Below are 17,256 nucleotides of genomic sequence, written 5' to 3'. Positions count from 1 at the left end.
TCAAATGTTACATTTATCCTGCTTTTCAGCAGGTAACAGAGTTTGCCCTGAGACACAACTTCTTGTGCTTCCTGACTTTTAACTTCGTTGGAGGGTCTGGAGAGATAGACATACTTCCTAATGTGTCACAGTGTCATTGTTGGATGGAAGTACTGTTAGGACCACCCTTCTGCCTGCTCCTTTTTCCTACCCTATATAAGTTTGTGACTTCTTTAAAAAAAAATGGACATACCTCACCACCAGTTTGTCTCTAGTTTGTCTGCTGCAGAAGAATACTGTCACCTCACTCCCTGGTGGTTTCAGGGTCTGTTAGACAGAAGATGCGCCCCCCCCCCCCGATGGCCCCGTGCTTTACCTTTTCCTGTTTCAGTTCCACTTTGTGGGAGATCATCCCTTGGGTCTTTGCCTGATACATGGCGGGTGGGCTCTCAGCTCACCTGCCCATGAGCTGAGGCACAGCTTCCAGCCATGCATGTGGAATGTGATCTCTGACATGCCTGGAGGGTCTAGGGGAATAAACACACTTCCTAGGCAATTACAGTGTCTTTGGTGGTTGGCAGAGCTATTGGAGGACATCTTCCAGCTCTCCTCTTCCCTAACCTTTATAAGCTTGTAACTTGTGCTGAATAAACTAACATTCCTCACTGGCTGAGTAACACTGTGGCCTCACCCCTCAGTGACCTCGGGGCATGCTGGTCAGGAAACTGTTGTGTGACTAGTTCCTTTTCTATATCTTAATTTCTTGTATCTTTCCTGGGTAATCTCTGATGAGCACATTAATTTTATATCCAGGGCATCCGAGCTTTTTGTTATATAAGGATAATATATACATAATAAGCTAGGGAGGTTTGTGACCCGAGTAAACCCTCCCATTTCATGTCTTGAGGAAGGTAAGAAATGTGGAACAATATCTCATTATCTCCACCTACAAGTCTGGTTCGTTTCCCAGCCTCCATGCTGATGCTGATGGAGGTAGTTCAGTGGGTCTTCAGCTGCTTAGACTTGCTGGGCTGTGGTGGTAGTGGGTGGTAGTGGGTCTGCTTTGCTCCTCCCTGAAGCTGTGATCTGTGCACTGCAGACCCTCAAGACCAGAGTCAGCAGCCTCCCACCGAGAAGCTGTTTCTGCAGTCTGGCAGCCAGAGTAAAGGCATAAGAACCATTTCCAAGCTGAATAGGGGAGCTGATGGGATTCCATGCACATGCAGGAACTACATTTTGAAACACTGAACTACTTACCTGAGTGTTGATTGTGTCTAATGTGAAGCTGTTAACTTTACAAAACACAGGATTTTTTTTGTAAGATTATGGAAAATGTTTCTAATTAGAGAAAATATATACATGCTTATGAAGGAACTTCTACTTTAGTCTCATTTCCCCATAACATTTGTGAAATTCTTTCATATGTGGTAATTAAATAATAAAATTCCTTTGGTCCTTTTAACTATAATTTGTTGTGATTAGGTCAATACAAAGTCAGATTTTGAAACTGAATTAAGAATGAAATATAAGCCCCCCAAAAACAGATGATGAAATTGGCTTTTTTTTTTTTTTAATCTTTCAGGCTGTCCCTTTTGTTTGCACAACACTATGTGACACTGTCTTTGCCTCCAGATCTCTACACCCTGAACATGATGGGGCTCCTTCCCTGTTCACTCAGCCTGGCCCATCCTTCCCACCTGAACACATTCAATTCTTCACTTTGTTGCTTCCTAGGACTTCCCGTGGGGTCCCCACGTGCCCTTTCTAGAGCCTCAGGAACATATGGTGATACCTGCAAGCCACTGGGTCTCTTCCACTGTCCAGTGAGGTCTGAAAAATGGGCCAGAGCCACTGTGTCACTAGTACCTCATTACAGATGGACAGCCACACCCAGCACAAGCCCATATACACCATGGGCACTGGGCACTGGGGTGTGGACCTGGGATTTGAACTCCTCAGACAACCCTTAAGACCTGTCTGAGGTCTGAGGTCAACCATATATTTCTACAAAGTGAATTTATTAATAGGCCACAAATGCTACATATGAGCCTTCCTAATTGCATATACTAATGATTCAACTGCAAAAAACCAGCCATGAGACATTTGGGGAGATTAGAATGCTGAATAGTTAATGAAATAAGAAAATCATAAAATATTTACATGGTAGTGGAATCGTGATTAGTATAGAAATTTTCAGTTTTAAGTGAAAAGTACAATTCTTTCTAAATTGTTCCTGTTTTGTGCATAAATATTTTCATCTTTATCATAAAATCTTGCCTCCACAGAGATGAGGAGTCAAAGCAGAGGTATAAGTGCACTGCACAGTGAGTGTAGAACATTCTCAAAAGAGGGAATGCTGGCTCAGCTGTCAAATCCTCGCCTTGCAAGTGTCAGGATCCTATATGGGTGCTGGTTTGTATCCAGCTCCTCCTCGTTCATCCAGCTGCCCACGTGTGGCCTGGGACAGCAGTAGAGGATGGCTCCTAGCTGTGGGAGCCAGAATGCACATGGGAGACCTGGAAGAAACTCCTGGCTCCTGGCTTTGGATCAGCTCAGTTCTGCCCGTTGTGGCCACTTGGGGAGTGTACTAACATATGGAAGATGCCTTTTCTGTCTGTCCTTTTCTCTAAATCTGCCTTTCCAGTGAAAATCAGTAAATCTTAAAGAAAAAAAAAGAGGTAGTGCATATTCATGTGTGTGTGATGTTGGGCTAATCCAGATGGAGTGACAGGTATTAATGAACAGATTAGCATGTTACATATGAAGAGATTGGAAAGAGGCTGTAAGAGCACCCTGTGCCTGTCTAGGTCTTCACTTCTCTGAACTGTGGGCACGCTCTTCATTCAGGGTCCACCTGGATAGTGTGGGATAATTATACCATTTGTTTATTAGAGTCGTTACACCCGCAATGACAATTTCTCCATACAATGCCATTGTCACAGCACCCAGGGATTAGGACATGCTCCTGTATTTTAGGGGGACAGGGAGAACACCACAATCCATTCTCTGGTGGGGATGAAAAGAAGTCATTGAAAATTGCTCAATTAGAGTCACACATAGTTTGAGTTCTGTTTCATAATTCATTCACTTTTGCATTTGCTGGATTTTTTCTTCTCAAAGGCATCTTATTTTTGTTGAGCTACTGTGGTTGTATTTTATTCCAGACCATGATGATTAGAATTGAAAGAGATGAAGGTTCTGCTTTTAGGAGATGAAAGCGCATGCAAGACATGGATATGAAACATATAATGGCAATGATGTAAGGTGAGCAAAGAGACCATAGTAGTTAAAGATTGTTGTTCCTTAGAGCAAACAGCACATGCAAAGGTCTACAGGCAAGGGAGGATAAGTTGAGGATAAAGCAGAGAGAGAAGGTTATGCCAATAGACTCACTGGTGTTAGAAGATAAAGCATCAAACACACAAGCTAATGTTCAGGAAATACCACATCTTATTGTTTTTAAGGATTTATTTTTATTTTGATTAGAAAGTTACATACACAGAACAGAGAAGAGAAAGAGGGAAAGATATTTCATCCTTTTTTTCACTCCCCAAGTGACTGCAACAGCCAGAGTGTCGCCAATCCAAAGTCAGGAGCCAGGAGCCTCTTCTAGGTCCCCACGTGGGTGTAGGGGCCCAAATCTGTGGGCCGTCCTCTGCTACTTTCCCAGGCCACAAATGGGGAGCTGGATGGGAAGTGGGACCACCACGATTAGTACCGGCATACATATGGGATCCTGGTGGAGTGTGTAAGGTGAGGATTTTAACCTCTAGGCTAAAATGCCGGGCCCATACCCTATCACATTTTAGTGTAAGACACTGCACAAAATGTTTGACATGAACTCACATCAGTTCTCTGTAGGAAATTTCCATTTGCCAGGTGTCCTACTGTAATTCAATCTTTTTAGGAACAAAGCATTCCAGAAGGCTGCCAGCTTGCTGTTCATAGGCAGAGCTCACAGTGCAGACTCAATCCTTCATCCAGTTGATGGCAACATCACAATGAGTTTATTCACAAGCCCGGTCCTAGTGGACTGTAGATCACTAAAGTCCATTCAAAATGGTTTTCTTAAACTTCTATTGCTGACCTTGAGAAGTAACTCATTAATCTGGTGTTTCCACACAAATGCTCACAAATAACTCACTGCTTCCTTTCTATTCCTAATGGGTAACCCCTGATCCTTGAACACTGTGGGTGTGGTTTTTCCCTCACTGGACTCTACCCTTATTAGTGGGAAGGAGTTATTCAAATGAATAAATAGCTGATTGACACATCAGACTTGACTGAGTTGTGGAACTAGGAGAGCGACAGGCATTAGCAGTGTAAGTACTGATCTCATAAATCTCTCCATGTTGTGTTCTGCTCTTCTCTGTGTATAACTAGAAAAAAATACTTTAAAATGCTAGTGTAATGTCAAATCGAATCCAAATTAAGAATATCTACAGTAAACAAAAGTTTGGCTCAAAACGAGGTTTATTGGGAGCGCTGAGGGGGATTTTCAGGGGTCCAGCACAGACGAAGCGACAGGGAAGCCCCATGTGGGGACCAGGAACTGGTGCTTTTATAGGCAGGTAGAAGAAGTGGGTTGTGACCTATCAAGGGAAATAACTTTTGCTCATGTGGTAATGTGAGTTCAGATTGGTTCCTGCTGGCCTGGGCAGTCGCATATGGCATACTCAGTTCTGAGCCAGGCAGAGTTTTCTGGGTATTGTAGTTCGTTGGCCTGAGTGGAGCATCCATTACACCCTTTCTATCTGCTGCTTCTTGCAGGCCATCCATTGCCCACCCTGGCTATGCCTTACACTTGGAAAAGGAAAAATTTTTGTTCACTTTGTACCTTCTTACTGTGCTTAGATAATAATTTCAGCTTCAGTGTATCTTGGATACACCTTTATAGAAAAGTAGTAACAAAGAGTTAGTAATGCTAGGGCATGAGATTGTAATGGCCTCAGGAAAATTAGCAGCATGAAGAGAAAGCTCTTAGCTTTCTTGACAACTGAACATATGACCAGAGTGAGAAGCAGGGCATTTTTGTTACCATTATGGCTGAGGAATTCAGACATGCAACATAGATTGGAGCTAAAGAAGCCAGTGGGCTGTAATGAAACAGTTGACCTGAGAGACCAGGTAGATGGCTTGGTAGAAAATGGAATGTCCTGTCTGTGCATAAGCTTGGCTCCTTATGATTATGGGGTGAACTTTTTCCTGCCGTTTTACCTTCCCATCCCCTTCTGGGATGTTGCTTGGCAGAGGCTTTACAGGTGTGAGATCCTCCCTGGGGACATATGGGGGAGAGGGGAATGTGAAAGAGCGGTGAGGAGATCTCCCTGCAGTGTCATGTTGCCAGGACCATTCCGAGGCATGATACCACTTTTATAATCTTGTAAGGGTGGGACTCTGATGAGTAAATGTATATGATGGCATGCCACTAAGTCATCTAGGTCTCTTCCCTCACTTAACCAAAGAAACACCTTGTGTATTCCCTTCCCTTCCCTTCCCTTCCCTTCCCTTCCCTTCCCTTCCCTTCCCTTCCCTTCCCTTCCCTTCCCTTCCCTTCCCTCCCCTCCCCTCCCCTCCCCTCCCCTCCCCTCCCCTCCCCTCCCCTCCCCCCTCCTTTCTCTCGGTCTCTCTCTCCCTCCCCTCTCCACATACATACACATGCTTATGTCTGTCTCCTTTCCAAACATTTATGCTGACATTTCATTCTCTCCAATATAGTACAGAATTCTTATAAATTATAACAGTGCAATCTCAAATAAATTTGAAACATTCAAAATTCAGATTTATTGCCAAAGGAATAAGTTAGTCTGTGTACTAGAACTTGATTCTAATCCATCCTTTGTCACTAACCAGCTAGATTACAAATCTTGTTCTTTATCTGGGATTCAACAAACTCATGGCAAACCTAGAGAATGGCCAAGCCAGGTGTCATACCCTTGGCACTGCTGCCCTTTGGGACCAGTTGATGCATTGAGTACAATCGTATCTTGTGCCTTATAGGATATACAGAGGTATCACTGTCCTTCCCTACCAAATGTCACCAGACTATTATTCGCTCACACAGAGTGACAACCAAAAATGTCTCAACACATTGCTTAATTTCCCCTTCAGCCAGGGACTCAAGTCTCCCTTGATTGAGATTCCCTGAAGTATAGGATTTCTCAGGCAAGACACTTAGAAGTCTTGGTGAGAGAAGTAGACCATCACCAGCCTTTAAGAAAAAAAAAAAAAAGCATAGCATGTCATCAAGCAAGAAACACAGCATCATTGGAATTAGAAGTCATCAACCATGTCTTGGAATAAATGTAGATACTTGTGTGATAGTTCAGTGTGTGACAGGCTCTGAACAAGTGTTATTTCCATTCATTCTATTGTTTTTTTTTAACTTACATTTTGCATTTATTTGCTGCTATTGTGCAACATAGTGCCGATGGTGAATATGACAGCTGCTATTTTTACGTCTCTGACATAGTGACTTGGCCTAAAAACCCAACAACTTGAAATTGGCATGCTATCAGGATATTTTATATTGGGTGGAATAACTATTATTGCTTATGCCATAAATCATGAAACCCTGAAATTGATAAATAAATCACATCTGTAACACAGTTAAGCAATATCATGTTTCACAATGAACTTGAAGTGAACTAGTTAAAATAAACCACACTTTTGTTCTTCAGAGTATTTTGCTTGAAATAGTTTGGGAATGGAATCCAGCTGGTGGAATGCATCATCACAAGTTTATTGATCTTGGTGAATTATTTTCTAAGAGTAACTGTGCTCATTTAAAAAATAGCTGGCTTTTCTGAATGTGTTTATTTTAAAAATATAGGAAAAATCTTTGTTATGACTAAAAGTGCCCAAATATAATATGTACCATGCTATAACAGTAATTATTTATACTATATTTTTAGAAAAAAATACGTATACCGATTAAATGCAGGAAAAGAAAGCACATTTTAAACAGCTGATTTTTTCCCCCTTCATTGGTTCTTTTTTTTAAAAGATTTATTTTATTATTTTTTACAAAGTCAGATATGCAGAGAGGAGGAGAGCTAGAGAGGAAGATCTTCTGTCAATGATTCATTCCTCAAGTGAGCACAATAGCCGATGCTGTACCGATCCAAAGACAGGAGCCAGGAACTTCCTCCAGGTCTCCCACACGGTGCAGGATCCCAAGGCTTGGGCTGTCCTCGACTGCTTTCCCAGGCCACAAGCAGGGAGCTGGATGGGAAGTGGAGCTGCTGGGATTAGATCGGTGCCCATATGGGATCCTGGCATGTTCAAGGCGAGGACTTTCGCCACTAGGCTACCCCTCATTGGTTCTTTATGGTGTGCACTTGGAAGATAATGTCACTCATTTAGTTTTCTATCTGCTCCAGAAGATTGTGTTGAAACATTTTTTTGCCCTTAGAAACTGTGTTTCTCTATGGGACCTTTTCAGCTTTGCACGCCGATTTTGGAACCAAATCTGGATTCTGTCTTCTTCAAGATCCAATTTTTGAGCTAAATCCTCTCTGATGTCAACACCAAGGTAGCAGTTTATTCTAAAGATGTCTTTCAACACTTCAGTCTGATTTTGAGTAAAAGCAATCCTTGGTCTTCGGCCTCTATACCAACTCAACTCTCTTTTCAAAGAGACTCTCTCTGAGTCTGGAAAGTAATTTTCATATTTCAAAACTCTTTATTCTGGCATTGGGTGATCCACCATGCGTGGGAATGATATCCCATTGGGAAAATCTGGGACATGAGTTAGGATCCTTCCTTAAGGAACTGCAGGTGTCCGCCCAAGGCCTGTGGGCTCCACTGTTGGAAGGACGTCTTTCTTCTGGTCAAGTCCTAAGATGCTCTCAACTGAGAAGGAGCAGGATGCGGATTTGCCATCCGCCAGCTGAGCCCCTTCCTGAAGACTGGGAGACATCCTCTCTTGGGCTGCACGGCCTCAGCTCTGGCCTCTCTCACCCCTGCTCAGCTTGTACAGGACTGGGATCTTCCTGCAGTTCACCTTAAAGCTTTGTGGACAAGGGGGCTCCATCATTCATTGTAAAGTCAATTCAGAAACATCCCTCTTGCCTGATTTTTTAAAAAATTTTTCTTTATTTTTGACAATCTTTATATAATTAATTAGGGCAAAAGGTTCAAGGGCTACAGAAAAGTGGGTAAGACTATTATTTCCACATTGGTTTTTTTCTGTATCTGGGGTAAAGGAGGAAATAAAGGGAGAAGCCCCACCCAGTCTCTCAGCCAACCCAAGTCCCTGATGTGGGGCGTGCTCCGTGTGTCTTGCTCAAGTGGTTTGATAGTTCAATAGTTATAAGTTGCTGCCAGTCTCGTCACTCCAACCGCTGGTTGACATAGTCCCCCTTAAAGTCTCCTTTTGCCCAGTTTTTCCCTGCCAACATATAGCTATGGTCGTTGATTGATTTGTTCTGTCCTCCTTTGTGATACCAGGTATCCTCTACAGGTTCTGATAGACTGCCATACCCTCAATGTGCAGCTGATTATGCGCTCCACTGATTGAGCCTAGGAGAAGCAGAGAATCATCATGTGCTTTGGTGAAAAGAATGTAGATTTTTAAAAAAGGTTTATTTATTTTTATTGGAAAGGGAGATTTACAGAGAGAAGGAGATACAGAGAGAAAACTCTTCCATCTAATGGTTCATTCCCCAACTGGCCATAACAGCCAGAGCCAAGCCTGTCTGAAGCTAAGAGCAACATGAAATTGGCTCAATGAAATTTTGTGATAATGTCTGATAACAAGTGAGAATGTTCCTAAGACTCCACCACCCCTGCAGGGAAGAGTAGACACTCAATACTCTGGTCAATATTTCTGGTCACATTTCAGCCATAATACTGCAGTACATTTTGTCTGTGGACTTCATTCATTCATTCCATTGTATTTAGAGAAACCAGGAGACAACATGGCAAGAAAGACCCTGCTTCACTACAACAACGGAAGAGGCAGGATGGAGTCCATCCGCTGGCTCTTGGCTGCTGCTGGAGAAGAGGTAGGAAATGAGTTATGTCATTTTAAATTGGATCAAACGTTGACTTTATCAGAAACTTTACTAAGCTGGGAAATCTCATACTACACAACGTGTAAGCAGTTTTGATTTTAAATAAAAAATGTTTTATTTCCAATGTTTGATAATTGCATGTCACTAAGTTAAAATAATTTGTATCAAATATGTGTGCTATTTTAAAGATTTAATTTTTTATTTCAAAGTAGAATGATGTATATATACATATGTACATATAGATATAGGGAATGGAGAGTAGGAGAGAAAAGCAGAACAAGAGAGGGAGAGAATGAAAGAGTAATAAAAAGAGATATCTTTCTTATGCTGGTTCATTCACCCAAAAGCTGCAGTATTCAGGACTGGACCAGGAAAGCCAAGAGCCTAGAATTCCATCCTGGCCTCCCACGTAGGAGGCAGGTGCTAAGTACCGTGACCATCTTCTGTGTTTTCCAGACTCATTAGTGGCAAGCTGGTTTGCAGGCAAATCAGACAGGGTTCTAATTGGAGTTCTGGTAACGATGCCAGTGTTGCAAAGGGTGGCTAAGATGCTGTGCCTTTATTGCAGCTTGAAGGAAGGGGTGGTGGACAAGCTCTGATCATTCCCTTAGCTCAGAGCTTGTGGATTTCCTGTGCCCAGAGGCTGATTATGCCCATGCAGCCCTTTACCATCAGCCTCAGGAGCCACATCACACTCACCTGGCCCATACCACCTCAGCCACCCTCCTGGGATCCCCACTGCCCCCTCCCATTCCTCATGTACCTCTGAACTGGCTGCTGTGTAAATGGCTGGTATTCACACCTCCCTGTCTCTTGAGCCTGATCCTCTGAAATCACAAGAGTGACAACACTGTCCCACAAGCAAGTTAGGAAATTTCCCAACCTACTCATGACCATTTAGACTCTAAAAGGAAAAGGAGGGATATAAATGACAGCAGAGGCCCTTGGGTGGTAGGATATAGACAATATGCCCATGCATGGGCATATCCCATGTGTCCTTAGCATGTGTCCATGTGTCCATGATCTCTCTCAACTCCATTAAGATATGCCCACTCTGCAACTGGAAGAACTCCCCAAACCACTCCCTTCAGTACCTCCCTATTACCTAACTCATATCCTGATCACAGATTACAGCAGGTCAAAGTGGAGGTGACGTGAACCATGGTCATGAGCAGACGCCTCTGAGTACTGGCAAATTTGGAAATGTTACCTTACATTATGCAGCAGACAGGAGTCTTTTGGGTTGAGAAGCTTATAATGGGATGGAATGAACTGACAAGAACTCATTTACTGTTTTTCCTCTTAGTTTGATGAGAAATTTATAGAAAGTGCAGAAGATTTGAGCAAGTTAAGAAATGGTAAGAACAAGTATCTATGTGACTTGGATGAGATGGTCTGGTGTAAGGTTTGAACATGAGGTGACACCTGTGTGTTTGAAGAGAGGTGGTTTGGAATGGTGGGGAGAGAGTGGTTACATGGAAGGAGTGGGGGCTCTTTGAGCAGGTCCATAACTGAGAGCTAAAAGGGCCAGGATCATTCAGAGTATCGGCTAAGGGAATCATTGCTTGTTTCTCCTCAGTGTCTCAGGTTTTCTTGCACAACAAATGAACTCAAATTATCTAAGGGTCTCACACTTCTCTCCCAACCCAAGGACACACACACAGGGATTTCTCAGCTGAAGGGGAAGTAGATGCATTTCCTTTTTGTCTGGTGAGAAAGCAATAACCTAGTGATACCACAGGCTTAGAGGAGGACAGAAAGGAAAAATTTCATAGGAACTACTTCCAGAACCTACCTTTAATGTCCAGGACACAATGTATGTTGTAAATTTCTCAATTAAAATAGACTCCCACTGATGGCGCTATGATAGCCCTTCTCAATTTATCGCTAAAATATCCATGAAAAGGGCCTGGCACGATAGTGTAGCAGCCAAAGTCCTTACCTTGTGCGTGCTGGGATCCAGTATGGGTTCTGGTTATTGTCCTGGTGGCCCCACTTCCCATCTAATTCTTTGCGTGTAGCCTGGGAAAACAGTAGAGGATAGCCCAAAGCCTTGTGACCCTGCATCCATGTTGGAGGCCCAGAGGAGGCTCCTGGCTTCAGATTGATGCAGCTCCAGCCTTTCTGGCCACTTGAGGAGTGAATCAATGGGTGGAAGATCTTCCCCTTTTTCTCTCCTCCTCTCTGTATATCTGACTTTCCCATAAAAATAAGTCTTTAAAGCATACTCACAAACATAAATCAACACAGAAATACAAGGAGTCTGGAATGTATCTTGATGGGAAATAAAAATATCGTTGACATAACTTTCTCAGCAATAAAAGGAAGATTGATAGGAAAAAGTAGTACTACAGGAAGCTGAAAACCAGGGTCATTTTACTTAAAATCTTTAGTAGGTTATGTTTTTAGTTTCATTTTATACTGGCAGTCATTTCAACAAACAATTTTTTCCCTTCAAATAATACAGTCCGTAAACAATTATTCTCCTTTTTCTTTTCTTCCTTTAAAAGATGGAGTATTGATGTTCCAGCAAGTGCCCATGGTTGAGATTGATGGGATGAAGCTGGTGCAGTCCAGAGCCATTCTCAACTACATTGCCAGCAAACACAACCTGTACGGGAAAGATATAAAAGAAAGAGCTCTGTAAGTACATTTTCTGTTTTCATATCAGCAGACAATAAAGATCTTGGTTTGAGTGAGCAGTACTGTGGCAAGGGGATCAGGGCAAGTGGGAGTAGTCTGAGTGAATGGAGGAGGGAAGGAAGGCTACAAAAGGAGTTGATTCTTAACAGGATTGTGACCTGATTTACCAGCTGATTGTATGGAGTTGTCATCTTGTCTAGGTTTGGTGGTGGCTGATGACATTGGGGCTGTCTGAAGCTTTGGACACAGGGCTAAAGGAGACAGAGTGATTCAGTACTGCCCTGTATCGAGAGATCTTCTTCCTGTTTAGATGGAAGTGCTTGATTCAAAATCAGATCTTGTATGGATCTGTGGGAGGTTCATGCAACATGTCAAATAATTTCCTTACTAGGTTGTAAGACAGCAAAAATGCATCCACTCTGGTATTTATATAGCAGTGGTATTGATAGCATTCAAAAAATAGAAAGCTGCCCTACTATCCAAATATGGGTAAGGGGCTGAATGCTATGTGCAGTCATCTTGCTATTGAGTAGTGTTTGTCCATGAACGAGGATGATGTACTGGCATGCTACAACAGGATGAACCATGCAACTTCTTGTCACATGAAAGGAACCAGACAGAGTTTGAATACCTTTGTTTTTGAATGGCATGTCTAGAACATTCAAGTCCATAGAGATAGAAATAGGTTAGTGCTTGCTTGGGGCTGGAAGAAAGGGAGAATGAAGAGTAGCAACCATGGTGTACATTTTTGTTTAAATATGTCCTCTTTGCTTCATCCTGATTAAATGTTTTTCCATCCGTTTAAAGTGTCCTTACCGTATTCCGCCATCTTGATTCTCTCATATTTCATTGAATATATTTTTAAATTCAGCTTCTTTTTCTTCACCTTCTGGAACTCCCATAATTCTTTTAATAGGGGCTCTTGGGCCTGGCATGTTAGCCTAGCGGCTAAAGTCCTTGCCTTGACCGCCCAGCTGGGATCCCATATGGCTCAGGTTCTAATCCTGGTAGCCCTACTTCCCATCCAGTTCCCTGCTTGTGGCCTGGGAAAGCAGTTTAGGATGGTCCAAAGTCTTGGAACCATGCACCTATGTTGGAGATTGGAGGAGGCTCCTGGCTCCTGGCTTTGGATCTGCTCAGCTTCGGCCGTTGTAGTCACTTGGGGAGTAATCATTGAATGGAAAATCTTCCTCTTTGTCTCTCCTCCTCTCTGTATATCTGACTTTGCAATAAAATAATAAATACAATCTAAAAAAAATTTCTTAAGACTTGAATGCTTTTTTAGCTTGGCCCAGCTCTGCTTCCAGCTTTTTGATTGTTTCCCCATTGTTACAGGAAATATAGTCCAATTCTGTAATTCTTTCTTCTGCATCATTCGTTCTATTATCCCATGCTGAGTCTGTACCTTTGTCTGTACAACCTTTCTGCCACTTCTGGTTGGAACAGGTCTCAGGATTAGGGAGACACCATAATAAGTAGTTAAGTTGTTGTTGGTGCTGATCTTGTCAGAATCTGCAAGCTGTTAGGTTTAATGGTCAATGTTAATATTATTTTCTAAGTGGGTCCAGTGCAATGCACTGAGTTCAGTGAGTTCACTTCTAGCTCAGCACATGTACAACTCACTGCTGTCGTTGCAGTCTCAGAGCCTTTGCCACCCTGTACTAAATGGCAACTGATGTGCCACTGGTTGAGGTCTGGATTTGCTGGCCATAGATCTGAGGACTACCTGGATGTATTTTGGGTGGAATCTGTAGGCTTCCACATTTGTGCAATGCTCTGAACTAGAAATAAGTTCACTCCCAGTTTAGGGCATGGGCAGTCCTGTCTCATAGCTTGGCCTCCCTACACAAAATGGTACCTGAGTGGCTATGGTGTGTGTTGGGCTTTGAAATCCATTCGTTTCCATACAGCCTATTTGGGGTCTACTGCTCTGTCTCAGCTCCAGGTCGAATACAAACAAACAAGAGGGTGGACAACTCTTTCCCTGGGTTCACCTGCTGAGCTCCCAGGGAACTTCCCTTCCCACCTGGCTGTTAGTGGAGCTCTGGCCACCGGTGGAGCTCAGTTAACTGCTTGCTGACTGCAACTGGGGTATCTGGTCACTGCAGTATCACATTGCTCAGTCAGCTGCTTTCCCCTAATTGTCAGGTTCCAGGTGTCCCTCTGCCTTCAGTCTGTCCTCTCATGTTTTCTGGAATGTGCCCTCTAGCTTCATGCTGGCTAATGTTTCTCCATCTGTTTAAATGTGTCCTTAACCTATTTCACCATCTCTGCATGTATTATCATGCATTTTAAAGGGGTGGGGCAATTACTACATGTGATTATAGGACACCCACTTTGGGAAAAATAAAAGAAACATGTCACCAATCATATGCACTGGGAACTAACAAAGAATTATGCCAAGTAAGGAGGTATTTAACCTGGGGTGTTGAGAATGGAAGCATGAATAGAGTTTGTCAGAGGCATATGGGTAGAAACAGGGAGAGAATGTGGAGAGTTTATAACCTGGAGAACATGAGCCTGGGATTCGCATCAGAATGAGAGAAGGAGAGCATCTGCTATCTATACTGTGTTTTAAAGTATAAGCTAAAGCAGGAGGCATTTGACTGCTTGGTTGTTTGTGTCTTTCAGGATTGATATGTACTCAGAGGGCATTGCCGACTTGTATGAGATGGTCATGCTTTTGCCACTGTGTCCTCCAGATCAGAAAGGTGCCAAGGTTGACTTCATCAAAGAGAAAATCAAAACTCGTTACTTCCCTGCCTTTGAAAAAGTATGTGAAGCTGTTCAGCATGTTAGGAAACTCTTCCCACTACTCTACCACCCAGTTCAAAGGAAGATAGAAAAGCATGCCTGGGCATTTGGGGATATTGACCTTGGTGTCTAATGGGAATTCTGAATACCTATACAGCATTATGACTCACAAGGCATGTTTTCATAAAAACATGGTGTGAATAAGAATCCAGTGATATTCAGCTGATGGATTTTTAGGATAAGTATGTCCAGCTGTAACTTTAAAAGAATTCCATGGTCATGGCTGGAACATAGGGTGTGAAATCTCAGAGATCTCTGAGATCTGTAATGAGATCTCTGAGATCTGTGATGAGAGCAACACATCCCCAAACATTCTGGCATCATGTGGAAGGAGACGTGAGGCCAGATGCCCATCAGGGGAATATTGTAGACTGCAGGGTTGGGTGATGTGTGCACAGTGAAGGATGATGATGCAGGGACAGAGGGGAGGAGCTAGATGAGAAGGTGTGAAGGAGAAAGGAATCCATGGACAAAGGGCCACAGGTTTCAGTCTCTAGAGAAAAGCCAGACAAACTAAGGAAATGAAGTTTCATAGTAGAATGAGTAGTACCTGTCTCAGTTATGGCTTCTCTTTGAATATGAAAGTGAAATATTTCAGGATCCAAACTCCTTAAAAGAATGCTGGATTAAATTATGAACTATTGATTGAGTGTAAAGGAAAAGCTTACCACCAAAGTAAGACTTAGGGCCTTGTCTCATTCCTCTAACCAGGTGTTGAAGAGCCATGGGCAAGATTACCTGGTTGGCAACAGGCTGAGCAAGGCTGACATTCTCCTGGTGGAGCTGCTCTACAATGTGGAGGAGGTGGACCCTAGCGCCATCGCCAGCTTCCCTCTGCTGAAGGTGACCTATCTCACAGCCCCTGGAGGGCAGCCCCACATGTGTCTTCTTGGAATCTGACATTTGGTCTCTTTGACCCAGCTCTCTCTTAGCCTTGAAACCCACTTCTGTTCCCCCATTCTCTGAAATGAGTTTCCAGGCTGTGGCTTTGAAGCATGAACAATTTTTTGTATGCCAAGGAGATTGGAGGTGGAAGTCAACACTGGAGTGATATTTTGTTTATTATGAATTCAAGGAACCAGAGCCCAACCTCTCTTCCCCAACCCCTTATCACACTGTGCTCTTCTTTCCTGATACCGGTTTGATGCTCTTCATCCCAAGTGTGTCCTGCTTGTCCACACTTGAGTCCACGTGAGCAGGTGCCTTCCCTGTGATTTCCTTCTTCCAGTTCCAGCTTTGATTCTATTTCCACACAGCTCCCCACATTACCCTCTGCTCCCATAATCTGTGCTGTTATCTGTCAGTATAGAAATTGGTTGTGACTGGCCTAAGGTGAGCCTGTAGCATTTTCTGTCTCTATTTTGAACTCAGTTTTTCATATTTTGAATTCCTCTGCTTGGGAACTTTCCTGTATTGATATCTGACAGATAGGTTGGTCTCCGTTGTTTTGGGTAGGAGCCGTGAATCTACTGGGTTTATTGGTGAGAAGAAGGAGTGAGCATCTGAATGGCCTGTCTTTGGTGGAATGTCCCTGAGCTGTACTCACCTCCCAACACCTTCATGCTCTTTGGCATCTTTTTCTCAGACTCCCTGCTGTTGCTGATGGAGCGGGTCCAGTTGGTTTTCTCTATAAGGAGTCAGGAAGGGCTCAGACTGCCTGGGCTGTGCTAGTGATGGGGTGGGGGCTGTTTTCTTTGTTTGTTGTTTTTTTTTTTTAAAGATTTGTTATTTATTGGAAAGTCAGATATACAGAAAGGAGGAGAGACAGAGAGGAAGATCATGTGTCCGATAATTCACTCCCCAAGTGAGTGCAACGGCCGATGCTATTCCGATCCAAAGCCAGGAACCAGGAACCTCTTCTGGGTATCCCACACGGGTGCAGTGTCCCAAGGCTTTGGGCTGTCCTCGACTGCTTTTCCAGGCCACAAGCAGGGAACCGGATGGGAAGTGGAGCTGCTGGAATTAGAACCGGTGCCCATATGGGATCCTGTGGCATTCAAGGTGAGGACTTTAGCCACTAGGCCACCTCGCTAGGCCCGGGTGCTGTTTTCTTTGATCTGTGCCCTGCAGGCCCTCAAGACCAGAGTCAGCAGCCTCCCCACCGTGAAGAAGTTCCTGCAGCCTGGCAGCCAGAGGAAGCCTCTTTTGGATGAGAAAAATTTAGAAAAAATAAAGAAGATTTATGGTCTACCTTAAAGGAGCAAGACTCTGAGTCCACACAAAAACATCTTTTGTTTTTGCATCAAGGAAGACTTGACTTAAATGTCAGTCTTGGCTATGAGAGCTAATAAACTTCTTCAAATTATATATGCTAGTGAAATAAGCTCTTCTGTGCAAACAGAACTAAAATTTTCTAAAATTAGGATTCAATATGAAAATAGATTTCTATTCTCCTTCTTGTTATGTCTTCTCTGGAATAAAGAAATAAAATAAAAATATTTTGGAGTATGTGAATTTTTCAGCTTTCCCAAGAATTTCCCTTTAACACTTGTCATAAAGTGTAGGAAAGCATAGGAAAGTAACTGTCCTGGGTAATGCCATAATGAAATTGTTTTTCTTAAAATACCACTTTATTTCTTAAAATAATTTGATAAGTTTTTTTCTTGAAATTTTATTTAAATGGGGTCCCTGCATTTTATTTATTTATTTATGTATTTATTTATTTACTTACTTAATTTTTAATTTTATTTTTAGTATTGTTCACATTTTTGAGTGGGATGTATGTCCATGTGAGCCTCAGATTAAGGTGGGAAGGGTTGAGGTATGGAGGAAGATCGGTAGAATAAATATTTTAACTTTTTTT

The 17,256-nt window shown here is 42.8% G+C and overlaps 1 protein-coding gene and 1 pseudogene across 1 annotated transcript; one reads left to right on the top strand and one right to left on the bottom strand.

The window, feature by feature from the left end:
• Nucleotides 1–7,900, bottom strand: LOC121158432 (annotated as a pseudogene).
• A 1,000-nt stretch (nt 7,901–8,900) lies between these two features.
• On the top strand, nt 8,901–16,649 carry LOC121158672 (glutathione S-transferase alpha I-like). Its single transcript, XM_040983545.1, has 6 exons — nt 8,901–8,987; nt 10,303–10,354; nt 11,507–11,639; nt 14,271–14,412; nt 15,165–15,296; nt 16,524–16,649. Exons 1-6 carry the CDS (start codon nt 8,901–8,903, stop codon nt 16,647–16,649), a joined length of 672 nt encoding a protein of 223 aa, XP_040839479.1.
• The last annotated feature ends 607 nt before the right edge of the window (nt 16,650–17,256 follow it).

The sequence above is a fragment of the Ochotona curzoniae genome, unplaced genomic scaffold (genome assembly GCF_017591425.1).
Source record: "Ochotona curzoniae isolate NIBS_2020 unplaced genomic scaffold, NIBS_Ocur_1.0 contig_3819, whole genome shotgun sequence".
Lineage (NCBI taxonomy): Eukaryota > Metazoa > Chordata > Mammalia > Lagomorpha > Ochotonidae > Ochotona > Ochotona curzoniae.
The sequence above is the reverse complement of the archived record's forward strand: the minus strand, read 5'-3'. Positions and strand labels throughout refer to the sequence as shown.

Excerpts from the sequence above, each read along its gene's own strand:
- LOC121158672 (XM_040983545.1), top strand. The coding sequence starts at position 8,901 with ATGGCAAGAAAGACCCTGCTTCACTACAACAACGGAAGAGGCAGGATG. Across the intron at positions 10,355-11,506 it reads TTTGAGCAAGTTAAGAAATG|ATGGAGTATTGATGTTCCAG; the intron begins GTAAGAACAAGT and ends TTCCTTTAAAAG. Across the intron at positions 15,297-16,523 it reads CCAGCTTCCCTCTGCTGAAG|GCCCTCAAGACCAGAGTCAG; the intron begins GTGACCTATCTC and ends TGTGCCCTGCAG.